This window comes from Trichomycterus rosablanca, chromosome 25 (assembly GCF_030014385.1).
Source record: "Trichomycterus rosablanca isolate fTriRos1 chromosome 25, fTriRos1.hap1, whole genome shotgun sequence".
Lineage (NCBI taxonomy): Eukaryota > Metazoa > Chordata > Actinopteri > Siluriformes > Trichomycteridae > Trichomycterus > Trichomycterus rosablanca.
Window position 1 is genome coordinate 1,988,745 of NC_086012.1, and position 23,629 is coordinate 2,012,373.

The 23,629-nt window shown below is 40.4% G+C and overlaps 2 protein-coding genes and 1 long non-coding RNA gene across 4 annotated transcripts; 2 read left to right on the plus strand and 1 right to left on the minus strand.

Annotated features, from left to right (window-relative positions):
• Window positions 1-212: 212 nt before the first annotated feature.
• ctdsplb (CTD (carboxy-terminal domain, RNA polymerase II, polypeptide A) small phosphatase-like b) lies at window positions 213-14,174 on the minus strand. Of its 2 annotated transcripts, XM_062987585.1 has the most exons (8): window positions 14,062-14,174; window positions 10,335-10,498; window positions 9,883-9,915; window positions 6,702-6,803; window positions 5,402-5,458; window positions 4,917-5,009; window positions 2,716-2,901; window positions 213-2,597 (listed from the first exon to the last, which is right to left on the minus strand). In XM_062987585.1, exons 1-8 carry the CDS (start codon window positions 14,135-14,137, stop codon window positions 2,472-2,474), a joined length of 837 nt encoding a protein of 278 aa, XP_062843655.1. In that variant the 5' UTR covers window positions 14,138-14,174; the 3' UTR covers window positions 213-2,471. The 2 variants fall into 2 exon arrangements, with proteins under 2 accessions (XP_062843655.1, XP_062843656.1); XM_062987586.1 differs by lacking the exon at window positions 9,883-9,915.
• Window positions 14,175-14,286: 112 nt separating this feature from the next.
• On the plus strand, window positions 14,287-16,596 carry LOC134302474 (uncharacterized). The gene is made up of 2 exons (XR_010007536.1): window positions 14,287-14,384; window positions 16,460-16,596. It is a non-coding gene; the product is annotated as an uncharacterized LOC134302474 (long non-coding RNA).
• A 560-nt stretch (window positions 16,597-17,156) lies between these two features.
• hhatla (hedgehog acyltransferase like, a) lies at window positions 17,157-23,597 on the plus strand. Its single transcript, XM_062987571.1, has 12 exons — window positions 17,157-17,269; window positions 18,681-18,814; window positions 20,071-20,138; window positions 20,612-20,725; window positions 21,022-21,216; window positions 21,306-21,515; window positions 21,611-21,782; window positions 22,005-22,149; window positions 22,242-22,277; window positions 22,552-22,753; window positions 22,912-23,053; window positions 23,172-23,597. The coding sequence occupies exons 2-12, from the start codon at window positions 18,709-18,711 to the stop codon at window positions 23,294-23,296; spliced, it is 1,515 nt and encodes a 504-aa protein (XP_062843641.1). The 5' UTR covers window positions 17,157-17,269; window positions 18,681-18,708; the 3' UTR covers window positions 23,297-23,597.
• Window positions 23,598-23,629: the final 32 nt, after the last annotated feature.

Consider the following 23,629-nt stretch of genomic DNA (forward strand, 5'->3'; position numbering starts at 1 on the left):
TGCTTTAACATTTCATAAATAATACATTTCCCTACAATAAAACTGACATATGTAATTGGGTGTTGAAAATGCTTACTGAACAGACCAAGCATTCACAATCTAGAGGCGAGACGAAACACAGAGAGAACATGACAGCGAGCTAAAAGAGAAACAATTAACATCACATTTTTAATGAGTTCCTTTGTGAATGTTGAATCAAAAGTAGGAGTCAGTTTTTCATAAAAAGGTGCTTTAATATAATGTCAAAGTCTGAAAGAGAACTTGCAACAAACCATCGATCATATACTGCAAACGTGGCACAGCACAACCCCTCGTCACTGGTTTCAAGCTGCAGTGACTACATGGCTTTCCAAAAATAATAAACAGATCCAAAAAATTAAAAGACAAAACCCCAAGTGCATGTAATGCTTTGTGATTATACATGTAATGACACCATTACTAGGTAGTGCCTTTAAGTAAAAGTGAAAGAACAAAATAAAATCAAGCTGGGAGAACAAAAACTAAACAACCTCGACCGACAGAGAGCGGTCCACCTCGGGCGGACGGGTTCATCGACGAGACGGAAGGAAGAAGAAAAAAAAAATCAGTGAAAAGCACCTTAAACTTAACAGAAGCAGCACGAGGAGCCGATCAGAGCAGAAACGGGAAGAGCGAGCAGCAGAAAAATAAAGGTGTTTAAACATTTCAAACCAAATACTGACGGGATAGCTTAACGAAAGGACGAAACACTCTCTCGAGCGGCTGCGGAGACGAAGCCTTGAACAGAGGTAGTGCAAAGGGATCGAATCGAAAACAATCAAAAGGAAAACCAAGACTGACAGGACGTAGTGTCGTTCATAGATTCATAGAGAGAAATTCGATCAGAGCTTATTGCGAGCCTGGCTGTGACGAGCCAGCGCTCCTGTCTTAGGCACCGTGGTGAGAGAGGCTCCACGCTGCAGCGCTGCCACACAGCACCCAGAGCCCAAAAGCACCTCTCGGAACCGTCTGGATCGACCCTCGTCTCACCAAAGACGAGCACGTGCTAAGGTGAGGGTTTGGGTGTCTGCGCGCTCATGACGCAGACTTCTGGACTCGATCAGGTGTGTGAGGTAAGGGAGTCGGCTGTGTAGTAGCAGCGGCAGGGTGCAGCTCAAAACAAGTCCAAACACCAAACCGAAAAGGTTCTTTACTAATAAAATATGCAGGACAACATTTTTAAAAAAAGAAAAAAAAAAGAATAAAAGACACCAGGCATGTGTCAATAATCTGTCGTAAAGCAATCTGACATGCAAACGATGTGTTTTGGAAGACGCCACCCGGGTTAGATGGCATTTGTGCTCTAAATGAATGAAGCCCTATTAGGAAAGCAGCTTACAAACATCAGTCTGATCAATTTAATGAATTAAAAACATTTAGAGCCCTAAAAAGAACTGCAGATACAGTATTATTGTATTGTGAATCGATATTATCAGCACACGCCTGACGGACACATTCGCAACCGCGCATCCCAGGGGTCAGGATCACGTCCAGCTAAATTAAAAGGACGGCGGTGGCGCCAATGTCGCGCCGTCCGAATCTTTATAGTCGCGCTAAAATCTTTAACGTCTACCAACTAAAACTCTCGTCTATCTGAACTAACTGATCGCTGGGCGGGTTCTGAAATGGTCAGACGAACTAATAACCCAGTATATCCCCACACGCTGCTTGGCTTCAGCAAGTGAACAGATTTAAAAGGAGCCGAACAACGAAGCAATGTGCGCTCTCAGATTGTCGCTCGTCTTAAAAACCCAAACAAGACGCAGAAGTTTAAACCCCTTAAATGCAAACGCGAGCCTTTGCTCTTACGAGACAAGCATACACACGTCTATGAAGCCTGAACGCTAAGGAACATGTCTACGATGGCACAAAAAAGTGAAAGCAAAAGGAAACAGGAACACTGATGGAGACATTTACCCCATAATGCTAAAAATAAAATAAAAATACCATCTGGTATCTTACAGTGCCCTTACAAAACCTGCCTCTGTTTGTGTGTAAGAGTAGAATTGTGGAAAAGATTTGTCTGGAAATATTCTGCATACAAAAACGATGTCGACCCCCCCAAACCCTAAAAATGACATTCAAAAAAGGCACTTGGTTGGGTACGTAAAGAAAAATCCCCACACAGTCCTTTATCGCCTGCTTAGCAACAACCCAAAGATCTGCTTTTGCATTCTCTTGTGTTAGGAGGGGGTAAAACAGGGGGTTTTTGGTTTCTCGTGAAGCACTTTAGAGAAGAGCCGGACGTGGGTCAGTCTCAGAGCAGTAAAGGTCTGTCCGTATGGAGCGTCGTCACTGTGAGGGTCTCCCTAGCTGGTTGCAGACGGAAGGTCTGCAGTTCCTGTGTAGTGAGCAGTGTAGGCTGCTGGGAAAGTGAGGTCTGGGGGAGCAGGAGTACCCTCCGTCCTCCGACCTCTATGCTGTGCCTGCTTATAGAAACGCGGTGCGCCTTGCTACCTGCCCCTGAGGTTTTGCAAAACGCAGTAGACGTCCTCTTCCTTGCTCAGTCCTTCGAAGAACGGAAGCAGATCCAGCAGCTCTGTGTCGGCCATGTCGTCAAACCATGACTGCACTGGAACCTGTAAAGAAATCGTCATAATTTAACCCAGGTAACAGATTTGAAGCTTGTTTTTTTTTTCTTTAAAATGAATGAGCCTTTATTGACACCCAATGTTTTCCGTAGCGACGGGGACTCACAGCGTTCTCAGGGTGGAAGATGTAGGAAGCTGGTGAGTTGTCCACTATTATGACGTTGTGCAGCTCTCTGCCAAGCCGGCTCAGGTCTTTGACATAATTTCCTCTATGGAAAACACAGGATTCCCGGAAAAGGCGCGCCTGGAATACTCCCCACTGGTCCAGCAGGTTAGCCACGGGATCGGCATACTGCAACACAGAGATCAGAGGTCAGAAATTAGGCTCTGTCCGATAAAATGTTTAGTACTGTAAATAAAGTTGTCATATTTCTAACTGCTACACAGAAAGAAGAAAAGAGCAACAGCCTTGGTGTTATCTGTTTTTTATATAAATTAAAAACAAAAAAAAAACACAAAACATGCAAATCTTCTCCAAGGGTTTCAGCCTCACCTTTAGACTTACCTGCTTAATTCAAATGGGCAAAAATGCAGTCAAATGAGAGCTTCAGATTAGAAAAACCTGCTATTAAGCATTCAGCCCTTCAGGTTCTTAGCTTTAACACTAAAAAACAAACAAAGCAACCAGGACACACACTCATCTAGACTAAGCAGCCTTGACTCCTAACCGCTACTGTGCCATGTTCAACTACTGGGACAAAAAAAAAGACAGAGTCAGACATCAAGCAAAAAAGGAAACTTCACAATACGCCTGCGTAGCATCCGGACAGAAAATGAAAATCACAAGCTAGGCCCTGTGGGCTAACGCTACCGAAGCGTGTGGCACATATTCTGTAGGAGTCGTGGAGGCTGTAGGGACACTTACCCATGCATTAGCCGCTAAAACACAGGCTGACCACACAGAAATAGAAAAAGGAGGGGCAGATATTAGGAGGAAAGCAGGAAGAGAGATGCTGTAGTCAAACGTCACATCAACAAGCCCTGTCATATCATGAGAAATGCATCAGTCGCACTGGCTGGATCAAATAATAGTGTAATGGTTAATGGTTTGTGGAAAATATTAATAATCTGGTGTTAGTTAGTTGCTCCTTAGAAGTAAACAGACCTACAAACAGAATAGAATAGAACTGAATGCCTTTATTGGTCATATGTGAATATACTGGTGTATGATACAATGAAATGCTTTTTCCACATATCTCAGTTCATTTGAATGCTGGGATCAGAGCATGTGAAGCTAAGAGCCAAGGGTTAAGGGCTTTGCTCAGGGGCCCAACAGTGGCTGCATGGCAGAACCAGGATTTGAATCTGTATCTAACCCGTTATTTCCTGTATTAGTAAGTTTACAGCCGCTCAAATGTTCTTTTTTTTTTTTTTTACCCCTTTTAGCGCATCCAATTGTTCAATTAGCATCGTGCTTCCTCTCTGTCTATGCCGAACCCTGCCCTGACGGAGGTGATTGAAGCTAACCCGTATCCCCTCCGAAACACGAGCAGCAACCAGATGCATCTTTGCCACCCACACATTGACGAGTTTGGCGCCACCTAGCGTTGCATGCGGAGAGACACACCCTAAGGGCACCCTCTCCCATCTCTGTGTAAGCGCCTCCAATCAGCCGGCAGAGAACGCGATCGCATTCTGACAGAGAGAGACCCACATCCGGTTCTTTGTCCCACCCCCCACATGAGCGACCGGCCAATCGTTGCTCATATAGCCACTCGGCTTCGAACCGGTAAAGCAAGGCTGGATTCGATACCACGCTTCTCAGAATCCAGCCCTGGTTGCAGCGCGTTTCTTTTTACCGCTGCGCCACCTGAGCGGCATGTTCTTGTTTTTTGCAATTAATTTAGGCTCTAAAAATTAGTCTGAAGTTTGAAAAAGCTTTTTCTATATTATACCAATGAGCCAAAACATTAGGACTACCCTCTTAACACTGTCAAAACAGCCCTGACTGTTAATTCACTGGCCTGACAGTTCATGACTGTTTGAATGGATTAGGATGCTTCATGAGAAAATGTAAACATCGCTTTTTGTTTCATGACTTAAAATGATGTACTCTGGTAAACATCTAAAAACAGAATCTAAACTGCATAGTAAATAATTCACATAATAAAAAATCCAATGACTTTAAAACAGCAAAGTAAACAGCTCCCCCAGTGGCTGCATGTCCTGTCTGTCTTTACATTAAGCAAAAGGGGTTCAGGGTTTGTTTTAAAACGCTTTAAAAGAAGCAAACTTCACCCATCACACGTCTCGGTAAAACATTTACTGTACATTTCATTAGTATTAGAGGTTGTAAGATGGTCAAACCTTGGCAAGGCTGGCTGTGAAAAGCACACACTCGAACAGCTCTCCCATCTTCTGCAAGAACTCGTCCACGTGCGGTCTCTTCAGTACGTACACCTGAAAGCCAGACATTCAGAAACGCACTTTATCACTCTATCACAAATTTAATCAATCTATTAAGAATCCAGATGCTTGCCTGAGACCAACAGCTACTTAAATATTCACACACGACTAATCGAGACGAGTCTCCGCGCTGTAGAGGCTGAGCTGCCACCCAGTGCAAGTAATCGTGAATAGGCCAACCAGAACAGACACAGCCTATCCTGGATTACTTGAACAAGGTAACAGTCGTCATTTAGTCAACACAGACTGATAAAGAGCAGCTCTCATAACTGGGATATTATTTCAGAGTATAAAAACTGGTGGTATTTCAATAAAGCTTATATAACTTATATATTAAATATAACCTATATTTTAAAATACCTTTTCCCCCATGTGTGTTACGTTACCTGATGCACAACGCCGTCAATCTCCACTGGGACAATAAAATCAGCATTGCTTATGGGCTATATGGAAAAAAAATAAAAAAACAAAACACTGATTAATGTTACTGATTTAACTAAACAAGATTTATTGTGTTATTTCTTTGTGGAATTCTAAACAATTTCCAGCATTATAAAGCAAGAATGAGCAAAAAAGCATGTATACGCATTTGCGTATGTTGCAGTATCGTTCTCATTCTACGTAAAATAGTTTTAAAACACAGCAGTCACATTATTACCAGTTTATTTTATGACTATTTGTATCCCCGCTGATGTCCGAGTAGTGGCTGTTGTTGGTTCTTGGTAATCAACAGTTTAAAATACTTCACCTCTTGATAATAAACCATGATTATGAATCTGATTCAAAGGCACTAATCCTATAAATCATGTTCCTTTACAGCAGACTATGCAGCCCTCCTAGACAAAACACTTTCCCCACTTAGAAAACAACTAATCCAAAGAATCTGAAAGTCATACCTAAAATAAACAGCAGGGGGCGTCTGCGACCCTCACAAATCACAACAACAACAACACAGCAGCTTTAATAGACCGACTGAGCAGCTTCAATAACTTGAGATTTCTGCATGCCAAGGGATTTCCCAGACAAATAGATCATTAGCAGCAAAATTCAAGCCCGTACATGCCATTCCATTTGCCTCTTGGAGAGTTTCTTTTCAAAGTATCTGCTGGGTTAAGGAATCTGCGGTCTTAATACACCCGTGAATAAATACTACATCAGCCTGTCATTTTTAAACAGGATTACGTTGGAGACTTGGCTCGATTTGCTTAGATTAAATCCGTCTGGGGTTTTAATCCTCCTAGGGTCAGTGATTTATTCAATAGTTTTTCTGACCTCTCCTGCACAGTAACAAAGATTTCTGAGTTACATGTTTAACTAAAGTTTGGACAAGGCTACCAATCAGAACATTGTGGGCTCAAATACTGGCTCTGCCACTGCCATCATACTACTGCTGGGCCCTTGAGCGAGGCCCTTAACACTCTCAGCTACAGGGGTTCCGTACAACGACCGACCTATTCAAACAAGCTGAGATACGTGGAAAAAAGTCATTGCACTGTACACTTATATCTGACAAATAAAAGCATTCTGCTACAGATTATCATCAGATAACCTTAGCACCATTCAGAAGTTATCAGTCATAAGTATGTGCACACCTATCTTATTCCCTAGTACAGGCGTTTCAGCCACACCCACAACTAACAGCTGTAGTGAGATCTGGAATCAGTGCCAGATCATGACTGAACGTACCTTAAACGAACTGTGCACCAGGGTCTCGTCCAGGTCGATCACCACACACTTCTTGCCGTAGTCGTTGATGTTAACCTCAGGTAGCAGGTATTTCTCTGGGGGCTGTAGGGGAGAAAGTAGGAGGAAGAGTGAGCTGGAAATAGAGATTACATTGAGGAGGCTGATACACTATATGGCCAAAAGTATTTGGACAGCTGACCATGTGCTTGCTGGATGTCCCATTTTAAAAACTAATGATATTATTTATTTGTTAGGATTTTAACAGCATGTTTTACACATTTTGGTTACATTCATGACATGATCGGTTTATGTCTTTAATGTCAAACAGAGTCATGGACAATTTTCTACCTCCAATTAACCTCATTTGCATGTCTTTAAACTGTGGAAGAAAACCGGGGCTCCAGAAGGAAACCCACACAGACATGAGGAGAACATGCAATTGAACCCAGGACCTTCTTGCTGTGAGGCAACAGTGCTACCCACCGAGCCACCGTGCGAGCCAGACGGCTTCTCGCGATTTTGAAGTGCGTCTGTGGGAATTTATGCCCGTTCTGTCGAAAAGCATGCGTATGAGTGGGTACTGATGATGGTCCAGTTCATACAAGAGCTGCTGAGTGGGGCTGAGGGTCAGGGCTCTGTGCAGGCCACTGGAGTCTTCAAACCAAGCTTTCCTTCATGTCTTCATTAATCTTGATTTGTGCACGGGGAACAGTCATGCTGGAACAGGAACGGGCCTTCCCTAAACTATTGTCAGAAGCATATAGTTTTAATTTGTATAATTGATTTTTTTACACACATATCCAAAAATTAAAAGGGGTGTCCTAATACTTTTGTCCATACAGTGTCTCTTACTGCAAGAAGTGAGTCGCAGCAGCTTAAGGTGGTTGTTAAAATGCTGAAAGGAATGCACTCGGCCGGCAGCATTTCAGCGGCACACCACAGATTCCTGGAGAGGGTTAAGAAGGAAAAGATTCTGCGCCCACGCACACTCATTATTTGACGGTGGGTCAAAAAGACACCCACTGGCTGCCTGAACAACCGTGAGTCTTTTTACCATAGTGATCTACACGTTACTCTTTTTTAAAAGGATCCAATAAGCATCAAGCACAAGCACAAAGTTCTGTCCTGCCGATTGAGGTCAAATCCCACAATCTTAACTTCGGCTTGGACAGAATCCTGGAATCCAAGCGTACATGCTGGTGATAAGCACAGCAAACACAAACGTCCTGTGCACACTGCAGCATGTTAAAAAAAATAAACTGCTCTGCTGTTTCATCCTGTTGATTATTACCCTGCGCTCACACAGACGACCGGTTGTTTACGAGCAAATACTGTGCAGGCTGAGAAACAAAACCTATGACTCTTAAATACAAAGTGCAGTCTGCATGACTGATATTCAGTCTGATTAAACGTTGCAAACAAAAATCTCACATAAGCGATCTTAGATGGTAAGTCAAGGCTGGTGGACTTAAATATAGCAGTCTTTTCTTTTGTAATGCAGTGATATACACTAACAGTGTTATAATAGTGCTTTGTGACCATTCATATGCAATCTGGGGACAGAAACCATAAAAACAACAAAGACGATGGGACAAAAGTAGCCTGTACGGCTGAATATTAGGTCTGAACACTCTGCTTTGTAGTTACTTCTTGGTTATTTCCCGACTGCAGTAGGCAGTTGTGTGATGGATTGCAGGACCCAGTAAAAAAAAGCTTCAGTTTCACTTTCCTCATCAATACCGTGGTACTCGATCGGTACTCGACCAGCTTATTTAATTGTCTGCAGCTCATTAAATCTGCCTCTCAAGATAAACCTGATTCTTCCTGTCTGGTTCATTCTGAGGTTCCACGTTGACTGCTTAGTCAGAATTGTCATTCGCTTAGTCAAAACACTTCAGACTGACAAGATAATACAGTGGACCCTTGACTTACGAATGTAATTGGTTACGAAGAGCGAAGTCAAAATGTTCGTTAGTTAAACCTATTTTTCCCATAAGAAATAATGTAAACAGAATTAATCCGAGCCAGACCTCCTAAACCCCACCTTACCTAACCTCTCTAATGTCTTAAATGCTCTTTTTTGTTATAAATGCAAGTATATTTGCCCCTAAATCTTAAATTATTATTATTATTTCCTTTGTTGTATTTTGTAGGTGTAATTTCACGAAAAAATAACTTCCTTCTTCTCTGTCTGATGCACAGTGACAGCTACTGGCAGGAGTAATAATACAACAACAACAAAAACTTTCTCTGCACCTTCTCTGGGGACATTTTAATATTGAATTTTACAAAATATAAAGAAAACACCGAAAAAACACCATCCACTGTCCGAATGTTCGCTCACTGTGTGTGTGTGTGTGTATATATATAGATAGATAGATAGATAGATAGATAGATAGATAGATAGATAGGTAGATAGATAGATAGATAGATAGATAGGTAGATAGATAGATAGATAGATAGATAGATAGATAGATAGATAGATAGATAGATAGATAGACGCTCGGAGTCAACTTGTTCGTGACGTCACGTGTTTCACGAATTTCGGTTCATAATCCGAAATTTGTTCATACGTTAAGTTGAAAAAGATCGTTCGTAACCCAAAATGTTCGTATGGTAAACCGTTCGTAACCCAAGGGTAAACTGTACAAGACTTCACACATTAGTACTGCAAAGGTCACAAAGCCATAAAGATACAAGACAACTGAATGATCTAATACTGAGATGAGGATTCAAACAACTGTGCTCATCCCTAATTATTATGTCAGTAACAAAACCTGTACCGAGTCCACACGCCAAACACACACAAAAGCAAAACGCCGTTCCAGCTGCGTAACCCGTCATCATCCTGCAAGCCTGTGGTATGCAAAAGCATAAAAGCTGTGAAAAAAAAAGAGCTCACGCCTGTCCTGTGTTTCTAAAAAGCCTCAAATGACAAGGCTTTGTCAGAAACATTCCAGTCAGCGCACCAAACATGGGAACGTAACAGCACGTGCATCCAAAATAAACAGGAAGAGAATGGTGAGAAGGCCTCAAGACCAGATCCTGCTCAGAAACGGTGCTTGCGAAGCGGCTCTGCTCAGTCGCCATGCAAAAAAAATAAGTTAATATAAAAAAAAAAATAAAAAATAAAAAAAACACACTCATACAAGCTGGAGGAACAGAAAGGGGTAATACATACACCGGGCACAGGGATGATCTCAGCCTGCTCACACTGGGCCACCATACCAGAAAGGATGAAGACAGAGAGAAGACAAAAGGACAGGGTGAGGTGATAACAATGACTGACAATGAATAACAGTGTTACATCACACTGAGGGAAAACCTGAACACACAAAGTAAATGAAAACAGGACTACGTGATAAAGTTCAGCCCGGAAAAGCCCTGGGACTAAAGATTGGGGTGTTTCCAGCTTCTCGCATAAAGTCTATATGTCGATCTAATACAGTTCAGATGTCGGCAAACTCAAAGCCACTTCTAAGCAAGCTTAATTGCCCGAACCACTCACAGAGTTGACACAGCCTCTGTTAGGCAAATCCTGTCCCACTTTCTGACAGTTCGGGGGAAAAAAACAATCCAACAACTTGAGGGCAACTGACTCGTGATGAAACAGGTTGTGTCGGTTCCTCTTACCTTCGGCGGTGCTCCGTTCTCCTCGACCGGTGGAGGAAGAGGGCTGCTGGTGTTGTTGTTGGTGCTGGCGGGAGGATCAGCATCATAGCTCCGCAGGCAGCAGAGAAATGAGCTGAACAGACTACGGCGACTCTTCTTCTTCTGGCTGCTGTTGGACAGAGAGACTGACCCAAGAAAACAGAACACGACTGTTAAATTGACACTCCAAAGTGGCAGCATGAATATCAGAATCAGAATCTTTATTGTTCGCCAAGTACCAGATGTACAAGGAATTTCTCTGGGTGCAGGTGTCAACACACATACATACAATAATAAAATAGAAATAATACAAAAGGAATACTATATATAAGCATAGAATAAAATAAAAAATGTGTTAAGTGACATATAATACCAAAAGTGACATAATTTTTGTAGTTGTGCAATGTTTTATGGTGCGATCTGCGTGAAGGTATAGTCTTTGAAAGAAACCAGTAAGTGTAGTTATAGCATCCCTACAGTTTACAGGCTAGCAGCACTGTGCTGTGAATAAGTGTAGGTATGAATGCTACAACATTCAGTTTATTCACACTAATGTATGATTCTACATACTTGCAGCACCTTGCAGTCATGTGTAGGTTATTTAAGACTAGTTAAAAGAACAACAGAGACACTAACTAAAATCAGTGTTTTTCTTCTCTACATGCATTATTTTAATTCAAGTGAAAGTCACAACTTCAGCATAAAAACTCTGAATAAAATAAATGAATGCTTTCACGTTTTTAAACGTCCTGCTACAGCGATACATTAGTGCGCTTTACTTTTCTGGGTGCACCACGAACGAGCTGAAAGCAAATGTACACTGCAGTGGGTTGGGATGCCATCGAAGCCACTCGCAGCTCTCTCCCTCACTAATAATAATCTCTCGCATACCAGAGCCACAGCGAGTGGCTCCAAACGCCGCCACTGAGGTCACCAGCAAGAGAATGCCCTTTTAAAAATAGAGACGCTAGAGGGGTCGAAAAAAGAAAAAGAAAATGAAATGAGAGCCCGACCCCACCCAGTCCGAGCTGGGCCTGCTGCTCCATTTTAGGGGCATGTTGGTACTTTTTTTTTGCCTGGAGCTGGAACAGCTTGTGTGGTGGCACTCAGAATGAGAGAAGGGAACAGAGTAAAAGTGGGCGTAGAGAAAAAAAAAAGAGAAGGATTGTGTCGCTAAAGGAGGGAACAGATGTACCTAGGAGCCAATAGAAAGAACCGATTCGTCTCCTGCCCCTTTGGTCAGAGTTCTTCAGACCAAAACATCACTTTTCAGAGCAAAATGTTTACGAATGCTGGTGGACACTGGATACAGATTTCATAAAAATCATAGACTACCAAAAAACTGTACCGATAATAAACAGCAATCAGAAAATCCCTGCTGCACATTTGATTAAACAAAATAGTTTTAAGTTCTTTATCATGAACATTAAATATACCACTAAAACTAAAATGCAGCACATAACCTCCGTCTCACTGAGCAAATGTTTAAACAAAAGTTAAAGCAACAGTTCTGTTAACAATGTTTTTCAAACTTTGACAGAACTTCATCCTGTGGACGTGAGATTGACTTAAATACAGACACATGCTAGGCCGCTTCCGATTCGCCCGATAAGGAACCCTAGAGAACAGCTGCCTTGATGTCCTTTTGAATGGAACAGCCTTAACCCCAGGAACACGAGCACCAGCCAAAATGCCACTTTCAACGAGAGCCTCCGAACAAACGTGGCCAGTGTTGATGATTTCACATGTTTTAATAGTGTGTTTCTTGAAAAACCTATTCATGGCCTGAAGTCGTCTTATTTAAAGAGACATATAAGTGTAGGATCATGATTACAGCAGGAGTCAGAGCTCTCCGCTCGGTGTCTAAATAAAAAAGCAGCTGTTAACAGGGTCAGAGGTGAAAGCCTTAAAGTTCTTGTTGCTCAAATTGTCACCAAAAACTAAACTCTGATGCAACTGAGGCATAACAACAACAAAAAAACATCGATTACTTTTCTCAAAGGGTAGCTGAGCATACACATCCAGTTTTGTGTAAGGTGCAGACACACAGACCTCACATGAAATTATACTTCAGCATAAAACAAACACTAGTACACAAGGTTTTTAACCGGCAAACTAGAGATGTTGATAATTAAGTAATAAACCGATTATCGACAGATCAGTCATTTTCCGCTTAATACGATCAGTTTAAAATGACATTTAACAGTGTTAGGATGGTGCAACGGTCTAGCACACTAGTACAGTTAAAATCTCAGGCGTCCACATGAACGTAACTGGCCATGTTTGAGGAAGGAAAGGTCAGATGGGGGTGCAAGTGGCGGTGGAGACTAGTGTGGCTCTCCAAACATACCCAAAACTGGCAGGTGATAAGAAGTGGCCGCAGATTTGACACGTTTCGGAGGGGGCATATGGTGATTTGTTAATTCTCTTAATTCTCCTTCCTTTATTTAGCTGACAAAAGTAGAAAGAAATGATTTGAACTGGCCAACTCCACTGTATTGTGTAAATATAAACCGACTGAGTCTGATGCCTGAAACAAACTCAAGAAAAGTTGAAACGGGGCAAAATAACAGTGAAGTTTCTTGAATATTCAAGTCACCACATTCTGAAACGTTCCACAATGAGGTGAACTGGTAACACAGGAGGTATCATGATTGGGATTAAAAGAAGGATCCACCAAAGACAGTATTTAAAGCAAACCAAATATGGGTCAAAGCTCAGGAGGAAAATATTAGCACAGTTCTACTTTGCATTTCTTCCAGCTTCAATACAAATGCTGTTATAATACTTTACAACTACTAACAGCTGGGTATTTTAAATCCTGAACCTTTTATCTCTACATTTAAAGTTTAAAGGGCACTAAATTTAAACATTTAAAGGGCAGTGATAGCTCAGTGGTTAAGGTACTGGACTAGTAATCAAAAGGTTGCCGGTTCAAACCCCACCACCGCCAAGTTGCCACTGTTGGGTCCCTAAGCAAGGCCCTTAACCCTCAATTGCTCAAAATTGTGTTCAGTCAGACCTGTAAGTCGCTTTGGATAAAAGCGTCTGCTAAATGCTGAAAATGTAAATGTAAAGTTATGGCAAGGAACAGGATTGTAACTAATCAAGTTATTTAGGCAGTGAGGTTTTTAAACCTAAAAAATATATATATAAAAGATTTTGTAATGGTGAAATAATTAAGTCGATCAGTGCACAAACATGATACACATAAATTACATTCTTACTAGTTTGCAGTTTTAGATATTTCTCAGTGTTTGCCATGTTGGCACATAACATTTCACATTCATTCTGGTTTAAAAAGCCTTTCTTAACACTTTTATATCAGATCACAGATCCAGTATGAGAAGTTCTAAATCTTAACCTGTTGCAGAAACTGTGAATGTCACTTACGCATGAGAACTACTGTATATCTGTATTGTTATACTGTAGTGTGGGTATCGGAACTCCCATTACACGCACTATACTTTATTAGTAGCAAGTATTGGAATGATTTGGCTCACTATGATTAATGTAGAAGTAATTTTACACCGTATTAAATATAAACTGCAAAGCAGCTCCGGTGCGGTGAGAAATCCGACTCTTCCAGCGGGCTGCATTAGCGCGCGCGCGTCCGCTAGCATTGCAGCTGTTAGCTTAGCATAGCCTAGCTTCGAAAAACACAAACACGGTACATTTACAAACTTAACAAAAAAAATACATCTCTTACCTTTTTCGGGATTTGACGATAATATCTCCTCCTCCTTTGGATTAGTAACTTGCGTTATAATGGACGTGTTGTCCATGGAAACGGGAGCTTAGTCCGTGTTTCCTCGGCGGAGCTAACCAGCGTTATTCTAACTACAAGTGCGCAGACTAGCTACAGCTAAACCGGACTGGCTAAGCAAGTCCTGATTAGATTTTATAACATGTAATAAAACATTTCTGGGCTGAACTAACCTCGTTGGCACCGAATAAGTTCTCACGAACTGGGTTTAGCTGCGAATATGTGCTGCACTGATCTAGCAAGCTAGGCGACGTTTTGGAGTGCAGGTAGGCTGAGTGAATATCGGCTCCTCATTCGGCTCTGTGGACTGACGCTTTATATATAAGTGTGAATATTTATATGTGCGAGTCTGGTCCAAAATAAAGCAGAATCCGGAAATCAAGTCAAAAAACAAATATAAGATCAGATTATTGTCCAAATCCCGTCTTGCAGCCTCCGTGTTTTGGCAATTTTCTGTCCAATATGGTGGCGGCGAGTGTTTAAAATTCAGAACATACATTTGAGGCTCCCTTGCAGGAGGTGGCAGTTTCCAGGAACCCCCTCCCCTCCATTTAAAAATAAAAGCATCCAGAGTCCTTCAGGACTTTTACGACGCTTAGATGCTGCAACCCAAACCCCAAACCTAATCTTTAACTGACAGACAACACAAAAGAAAATAGTTTTTCGATCTGTTATGAGTCCTTACACTTAAGAGTGCTGCACATGCACCCTAAAACACACCATCACAACTTTGACTTGTTGTGTAACTTGATTAAAGTGTGTTGGCTCTGTTAGTGGAACAATGTAGATTTGTTTGTTTGTTTATTAGGATTTTAACGTCATGTTTTACACTTTGGTTACATTCATGACAGGAACGGTAGTTACTCATCATACAAGATTCATCAGGTCACAAGGTTATATCGAACACAGTCATGGACAATTTAGTGTCTCCAATTTACCTCACTTGCACGTCTTTGGACTGTGGGAGGAAACCGGAGCACCCGGAGGAAACCCACACGGACACAGGGAGAACATGCAAACTCTACACAGAAAGAACCCGGACTGCCCCACCTGGGGATCGAACCCAGGACCTTCTTGCTGTGAGGTGACAGTGACTGACCCAAGACTGCCATTCTCATACATGTTCCTTACTAGTATATATAAACTTTTGACCTTATTTGTATCTTGACTTATCTATATTATGTGCCAACTAATAATACCAACTAAAATCTGATTGCCAACGACAGCCATGTTTTTAAAACAAAAAAAGCCACTTCTGTAGAGATTCAGCAAACAAAATCTCAGCTCGTTTGAGTAGGAGTTACTGAGACAGATATTCTAATGTTATAGCGCCCCCTATTGACAGTTTTATTACATGACTTGGTAGAGCTCCTCGGAATCATCCTAACCATATATCACTTAAATCCAATAAAGTAGTCATGACTAAAAATCGTTTATATATGATTGAACTAAATACCGTAAAATGGGTATAAAAAATCAGCTCCTAATTCACAGAATAAAAATAATATATTCTTGATAAAGACATTGCCATGGAACATTAAATCAATTAGACTATACCATTATGTTTTTATCAGGGAGATGCAAAAATAAATATTTATTAAATTAATTGCATCTATTATATTTACAATTACAAGAAAGCATTAGGGCTTGTCTGTGCTTAAGTGTCTGAAAATTGACTATTCTCGCTCAATTACAAACTAAGAAGTTTAGACTCAACATTTGATAGTAAAAAAGGACAGACACACTGCTGTATTACTTTTTCTATAGGTGGATGATGGTTTTTAAACATTGGGATCTGTAAGCACAATATGTAAGCTGTGAAACAACTTCCAAAATCTTTGTTAGTGTGTATTAGGAATTATTTAATAGATACCATGTAAATTACACTTACTAACACAAGGAATACAAACCACTGGGGGATTAAGCATTAATTAAGACTTTATTACAAACTAAATCCTACTATGCGCATGTGCAACACTAGTAGCCCGGTTCCATAGTAGGCCTACTGCGCATGAGCAATAGTGGTGCAGTAGCTCCATGCAAATCAGCTGAGGAACCGTGGACAGGTTAGACACAGGGCAAATGTTATTTGAGTGCTACACACACTACACACTACTAAAATACAGTGCATATTACAAATCACACTAGTATACATACAATACTACATATTACATGTATGTCCAAGTCTAGGTTATGACACCCTAATAAGAATCTTCAATAAGCATAGACTGACCAATACCAATCACATCAATGGTAAACCCAAAAATAAACCCTAAACTGATAAACAAACAGGTACTTATGCAATGTATTCTTTAATGTATATGTATGTTTGTGTTTACAGCATCATTTGCACTGGCGCCGCCGAGGGTCAGGCAAGGGTTCCAGGATCAACGTCAACTCAAACCTGCACTGAGGAGTTCTCCAGCCAGAGCAAAACTTACATTAAAAATAATTCAATAAACAATTTGTTTGAAATTAGTTTGAGTTCTTACTGTGTTTCTGTTAGTAACTAGTATTACTTGTCTTTTAAATATGCTTTAATTTAAGACAAACGTTCATTGACTGGGCACAAGGCAGGGATACCCTGGACAGGGCGCCAATCCATCACAGAGCTTCTGCTCCCCCCCAGCCAGTAAATATCTGGGATTGAATTTCAGCAAGTGCCATAGATCTCTTTGCATCACCAAATTAATAATTTATTTAACTTATGGAGAAACATAAATTTGCTATTTTCTTTGGCAAAGTATGTGTTCCAAAAAGAACAGTTGCAGAAATAATTAAAATATGTAAACATTTGACTTTTGCTGAACAATCTACTCATTCTACTCTTAAACATACACAAAAACCTGGGTGTAAAATGCCAGGCCAGGCTCAGCTCATGCTGTACAGCAGCTTATCTTACACAGCAGAGCCAACCGTTCACTGCAGTGTTGGAGTGAGTGAGTGAGTGCTAAATATACTCCACTCCCCCTCCTGCCTCAACATCCAGCACCAGCCGCACTGCCCGCACATCGGCACTCTCTAAGCAGGACGGATGCATTAAGATAAACCACACTCTCCCCTTCCCGTTTTCTTTCTTTTCTTTTTTTTCTTGTGGGAGGTTGATATCTGCTCTCCTAATAGCTGGGCTTCCCAGAACAGTGGACCTCAGGTTAGTGCTCAACATCTTAAGTATTCACACATAGTTGTTGTGGTGCTTGTGATATATTTCTAAACATTTCTGGTTCATTTAATCACCCCTAAATTGTAAATAGACTTTAATGTGTATTCTATATGTTATATTTTATTTCTTAAACATTCTAATTAGCTGTTACTTTAAATCATTTGCTTCATTAATAATCAATTACGCCTGTAGGAAGGGTGATTGTGTATTATTTGTTATGGTTGGGTGTATTAGAGAGCCCTGTAGCAATGAGCAACTGCTCGGGCTATAATAGGAAGGGGTTTCTGAGCAGCTGACAGGGCGGTTTTCTGAGGAGCTGTGAATTTGGCACTCCCATTTTAAGTTACTTACTCTGCAGCCTTCAAGTCCTTTTAAGATTTGACAGGCAAATGATTGCAGTGCTTTTGAATGGGTTTGTCTCTTCCTTTGCATCCTATTAGAATGGATTCTGGGCCTAAAAGAGGACACTGACAAACCCATGTTTGGTACAATTTCAGTCAATGTTTTCTATTGTACATTAGATATATTTTAGGCTGCTCGGATCATTTCTGTGTATTACTGCAATACATTTAATAAAAAAAGACTTTTTTCACACTTGCCATGATAATTTAAATTTCGAGTAAAAATAAGTGTTATTGTCACCCATTAATCTACATTTATTCATCCAAAATGATGACGTGAAACATTTTTAAGGTTTTTTTTAATGATTTAAAATGAAAAACTAAACACCTTATATTCACAAGTATTCAGACCCCTTGCTGTGGCACTCTAGTCCGCGGTCAGGCGCATCATGTTGCTTTAATTATCCTTGAGAAGTGTCTATCTAAACATAGTTTGGAACGCCACACACCTGGGTCTAAAAGGCTCATAGGCTTGTCATGGCATTTTAATGTAAAAATGACCCAACGCATACATCCAAAACAACACTGGAGTGGCTTCAGGGAAAGTCTTTAAAAGCCCAGACTTAAACCCCATCAGACATCTGTTGAGAGACCTGAAGATGACACCTTGTCCCAGGGGTATCTCTGCATCTGACCTGCCACAACACCAATCAGGATGAAGCAGTTCCTATTAATTAATATATAAATTAATTAATTTTTTAATTGACAAAATGATCATGCTATTAAAAGTGCTAAGCTACTTTATAAAACTGTATTATAGAATATAAAGCTCAATACAAATACATATAATACATAAATCATATTATTATAAATACATTTTTAATCATTCATAGCTCATATATAACATAAGATTGTACTACAGAGTCTTTCCATTGAACATTACTGGGCTTGGTAGCATTTAGAGACATCAGCACAGGTACACACACATGAATGTGGCCTGGCTAGTTTGAATAACTCGTTTCATCTCTATGGTTGTTCATTTCTCTGTTGCGTTGTAGTGTCGGCTTTTGGTGCTAGATTCGGATCATGGGGATCAAAGCGGCACTGCCCAAGAGCGAGCTCTACCTCTACACAGCCGTCCTCGGCTTGGCTTTTCTGTGGGCTGGTAGTTGGATCATTGAAGCATCCAGTGGTGAGTTATTTCTTTTAGAAAGAGATAACAAAATGACTGTTCTAATGAATGTACTAAACTGTAGTTTGATTATTCACTCGGGTGGCGCAGTGGTCTGTTATGAAAGTCTACACAGACGTGACTGACTATGTCCGAATGCCCTGTGATTGATTGGTGCCCTGTACAGGGTATAACTGCCTTGCTCACTTGCTCACTTATGAAAATGGTTTCATTTCAGCACACATGGATAACTCTAAAATGTGCAACTTGTTACATTTAAAAACACTAACAACATAGCCAGCTAAACTGTGAGGTAATGCAATATACATTTAGAGCTCCAAAGAGCTTATTCTCAATTTACATTATGTAAATTCATGGACAACTGGGACGTAAACATTTGAATACTGAAAACACAGACAGAAACCTGCTGGTTGGTTTTATCAGGTTCTATCTCGCTGTGTTTTTCCTGATTGCAATAAATATTTAATTAATTATATCTTGTTTATCTCAGAAAAGACGCCGTACTTTGCACAGTGGAAGCCGTACGTCAACAACGTCCAGAAACTCGACATAAAATGAACAGATGCACAAATGCACAGTGAAAACGTACTGTAGTCTGACAAAATAAGGCTTACCACATTACCAATTTTGGCTTTGTAGGCCACCTAAATGTAAAGTTCAGAAAAGCAATTAAGAAATGCCTCATCAGAATCAGAAAACACACACACTCAATAATCTGCCTCGTACAAAAATGATTTATGATTCATTTCAGGCTTGATATTATATCTGAATGACAAACATCACAAGGGCTTTTAACACCCACCATCCACCTACAGGCTCATGTCATCATCACTACACAGTAACTTCTGTTTCTTCTGGTTATTTATATTCCATCAAGTACAGCAGATCTTGATCTAACACAGTAGCACTGCAGCCAACACTGAATAATCAGTTTACTGGGATGGAAGGAATATTAGATTTTTATAATTACCTTTATTTTTTATTGAAATATAAAGGATACAAGGACAAAATATTAACAATTACAATAAGGTTCATATTATAATACAGAAAATATTAGGTTTTATTACACTGTTATTAAAATGTTTAGTAAAACTTGCTGCTAAGCATGGTGCATAAAGGGTTAAAAAAAAAAAGGGTTATAAATATATGAACGTTAGATATTTTTTTTAATTATTACAATTGTTAAAAAATGTGTTTAGTTTTGACCTCAGCCCTGTTTTGTGTAATATTATGTTTGATTTTTTTCATATTTTCAGAGAATGTAAACAGAAGGAGCTTTAAACAGAGTGTGAAACCAGGATGGCACTACTTTGGCAGGAAAATGGTAAATCGTCTGCACTTTTCATGCACATTTTGCTTACAACCAGTCAAACCATGTCTTTATAGAGTTTGCTTTATGCTCAGGAGTGTAATCATGCTAAAAGAGAAATGGAACTTTCCAAATGTGTCAGTAAAAAAAACAAAATTCAATAATTAAGAGGGGTGCCCACATCCTTTACACCATATAGTGTATGCAGAATATGGATTAATGCAAATGCAGCATGTGTAACAGGGAGAAATTGGAGTTGTAAAGTTTCTAATTTACGTTTCCTGATGAGGGTAAATGTATAATGTCCTATGCCTTATCAAAAAACCGAAAACCTAATTGTGATTATTTTATAACCTCTACTAAGTCATTACAGTCTGCATTAAATGCTCTGCTTTTAGTCAAAATGTTATCATGTACATTAAATACTTCCAATCTTGTAAACTCTACCACTTAATAAACACACAAGTGTAATCGTTTTCTCTCTTTAGGATGTGGCTGATTTTGAGTGGGCGATGTGGTTCACCACCTTCCGCAACCACATTCTCTTTGCCCTCTCTGGTCATGTCATCTTCGCCAAAATCTGCTCCATGATTTCTCCCAAGGTGGGTTTAATTTCTGTATGAATCTTACTTCCTGGTTCTGCTGTAACAACAACAATGTATGAACTATGTATGCATGAACTAAAACACATTGATACCAGTCCAGTGATTAAATAACTTAATCAGAAGCTTCTAAATTAGTGCCGATGCAAAGCTTGGGAGGTATCCCAAATGGTACATTACCAGCAGAACAGGCAATATCTATAGGCTCTCAGTTCATGAGCCACATTTAGTTGTAGTTCTGTAGGTCCTTCAATGGATGTTTTGATTTTCTTATTCTGTCTCATCATGATCCACAGCACAGGTCTCTGATCTACATGCTGTATGGCTGCATGACCGTGCTCATCATCATGGGCTGGACGTACGTCTCTCTTATCCTGTCCCACTGCATCCTGCTCTACAGCGTGGCCCTCTTAAAGAAAAAGTGGATGTGCTTCCTGGCTGGACTCACCAGCCTGGCCACTTTTAAGATGGAGCCGTTCAGCACATGGCAGGTGGGATTCTGAAGTCATCGTTTATTTTATCGGTTCATGTTTTGTTGCCATGTAATTCATATATTATGATTTTTTTTCTGGTTTCATAGGCTGGCTTTGTGACCGGCACCTTTGACCTCCAGGACATTCTGTTCTATGGAGGCTGTGGTTTCTCCATGATGCGCTGTATGAGTTTCGCCTTGGAGAACTGTGAGAAAAAGGATGGCCACTACAGCTTCATGGATTTAGTCAAGTACAACTTCTACCTCCCTTTCTTTTTCTTCGGACCTGTTATGACTTTCGATCGATTCCACGAGCAGGTAAGTGCCTCGTCACAATGCTGCACAGAATACAAGATTTTTTCCTGATACAAATTATGATAATAAATACACAATTGTTGTTGTATCGTCTTCAGGCCAACAACCCCAGCTTGATACGTAAAGACAGAGAAATGTGGAACATCACCATCCATGCTTTGGTGCATCTTGGAGCCATCCTGGTGGTGGACGTGTTCTTCCATTTCCTGTACATCTTGACGATCCCAAATGACATGAAGATGGTGAAAGATCTGTCGGACTGGGCCTTAGGTTTGTTTAGATTTTTACCAGCAGTTACTGTCAGAATATACAGCAGTAATCAGATGGAACCCAAGACTAAATTAGAAGAAGTGAAGAAGTAATTGTCCACCCTGTTTGCTTTAAATTAGACAGACTACAGGTTTCACAGCAACTCTATTGGGTTTAAGGTCAGGCCTAATCCTCACAGCTTATGTTGATCTCTAGAGTGAATGTTTTCTTTTCTTCATTCAGCTGGACTGGCGTACTCAAACCTGGTGTATGACTGGGTTAAAGCAGCGGTCATGTTTGGTGTTATCAACACAGTATCTCGACTAGACCACCTAGACCCTCCCCAGCCTCCTAAATGTATCACCATGCTGTATGTCTTTGCTGAAACGTAAGTATAAGCTTCTTACCTTTACCTACATTTGTAATAAAAAGTGAAATTCTAATGCATTTACCAGTTGCACTTGTTTTCTTGTTTTCCAGGCACTTTGACAGAGGAATCAATGACTGGCTATGCAAGTAAGCAATATGTACTTATGGACTGTTTCCCTTCATAGAGGAAATATCTATCAAACGGTCCAAACTTGCTTTATGCAGATGATTCATTTAGATTGTAAAACTGTGCTTACAAGAAAAGTTACCTAACCGACAACTGTACTTTGTACAAATTAATTGCTATTTTGTTTACATGACTTTAAGGCATTTTTTTAAGCAAGCGTGCTCGTAAAGCATCAACAGGAGGTCATATTAAAATTACTAACCTCTACAATTCGAACTTTCTTCCTACTAACAGGTACGTTTATGACTACATTGGAGGTGATCACACTGGCATCTTCAAGGAGCTGATTGCTACAATCAGTACATTTGCCATCACGACTCTGTGGCTCGGACCCTGTGAGCTGGTGTACATTTGGTCTTTTTTTAACTGCTTCGGCCTGAACTTTGAGCTGTGGGTGGCTAAGCTCTTTTCAATTCCTCCTCTGTCCACTATTGAGGTACGATACAGTAACACCTACCAATAAAATACAGTTCATGCAGTTCATGACCTGGGATCTGTTATCACAGCCTGATACAATCGTTCAGTTGTACTGTTTTACAGCAATAAAGGTCAGAAAGGGTGCGTGACAATATTATGTTCTTGTTTCTATCAAAGGGTGTTATGTCCGAGGCGACGTCACGCCGTATCAGGGGACTATTCAATGCCGTGAACTTCTGGCAGATCATCCTCTATAACGTCCTGGCACTAAATAGTTTGGATTTCGCAAAGCTGGTGGCCAAGAGACTGTTGTTTAAGGGTGGGTATCTTAAAAGAGTACTGTAAAAATACAAACTTACAAACTAACAATATTTCTAAACTCAATACACAATAAGCTCTTTGTAAAATCCTTAAGTTTGTGATTGTTTCTTTCCCAGGTTTCCCCTTATCGACCTTCTCCGTGCTGATAGTGACCTACTGCGGTATACAGCTGATAAAGGAACGCGAGAGAAAACAGGCTCTGCTGGAGGAACCAGAGTCGAGCAAACCCAAAACCGATTAAACTGTCCGAGAGCAGAGAGTCCGAGCAGCCATACCAAAGCGGGCAGCGGCAGTCACCATGGCCACAGCTCAGCATGGGCCTGTTTGTTAAGCACAAGCCGTCCTTTACTGTGAATAGTCCTCAAGTGCACTTGCTGTATAAATTTCACCTGTCCTTCATGAGAGACTCTCTCATTCATAAACCAAGTGCATTTTTATATTTTAATGGTGTCTTTTAAATTATGGATTACGTGGAGAATGGGCATGCCAAATATTTTATGCAAATCTAATATATTAAAGGATTAAAGACATGAATGCTTTTACATTTCTGTGTCAAAGACCATTTTTAAAGTTG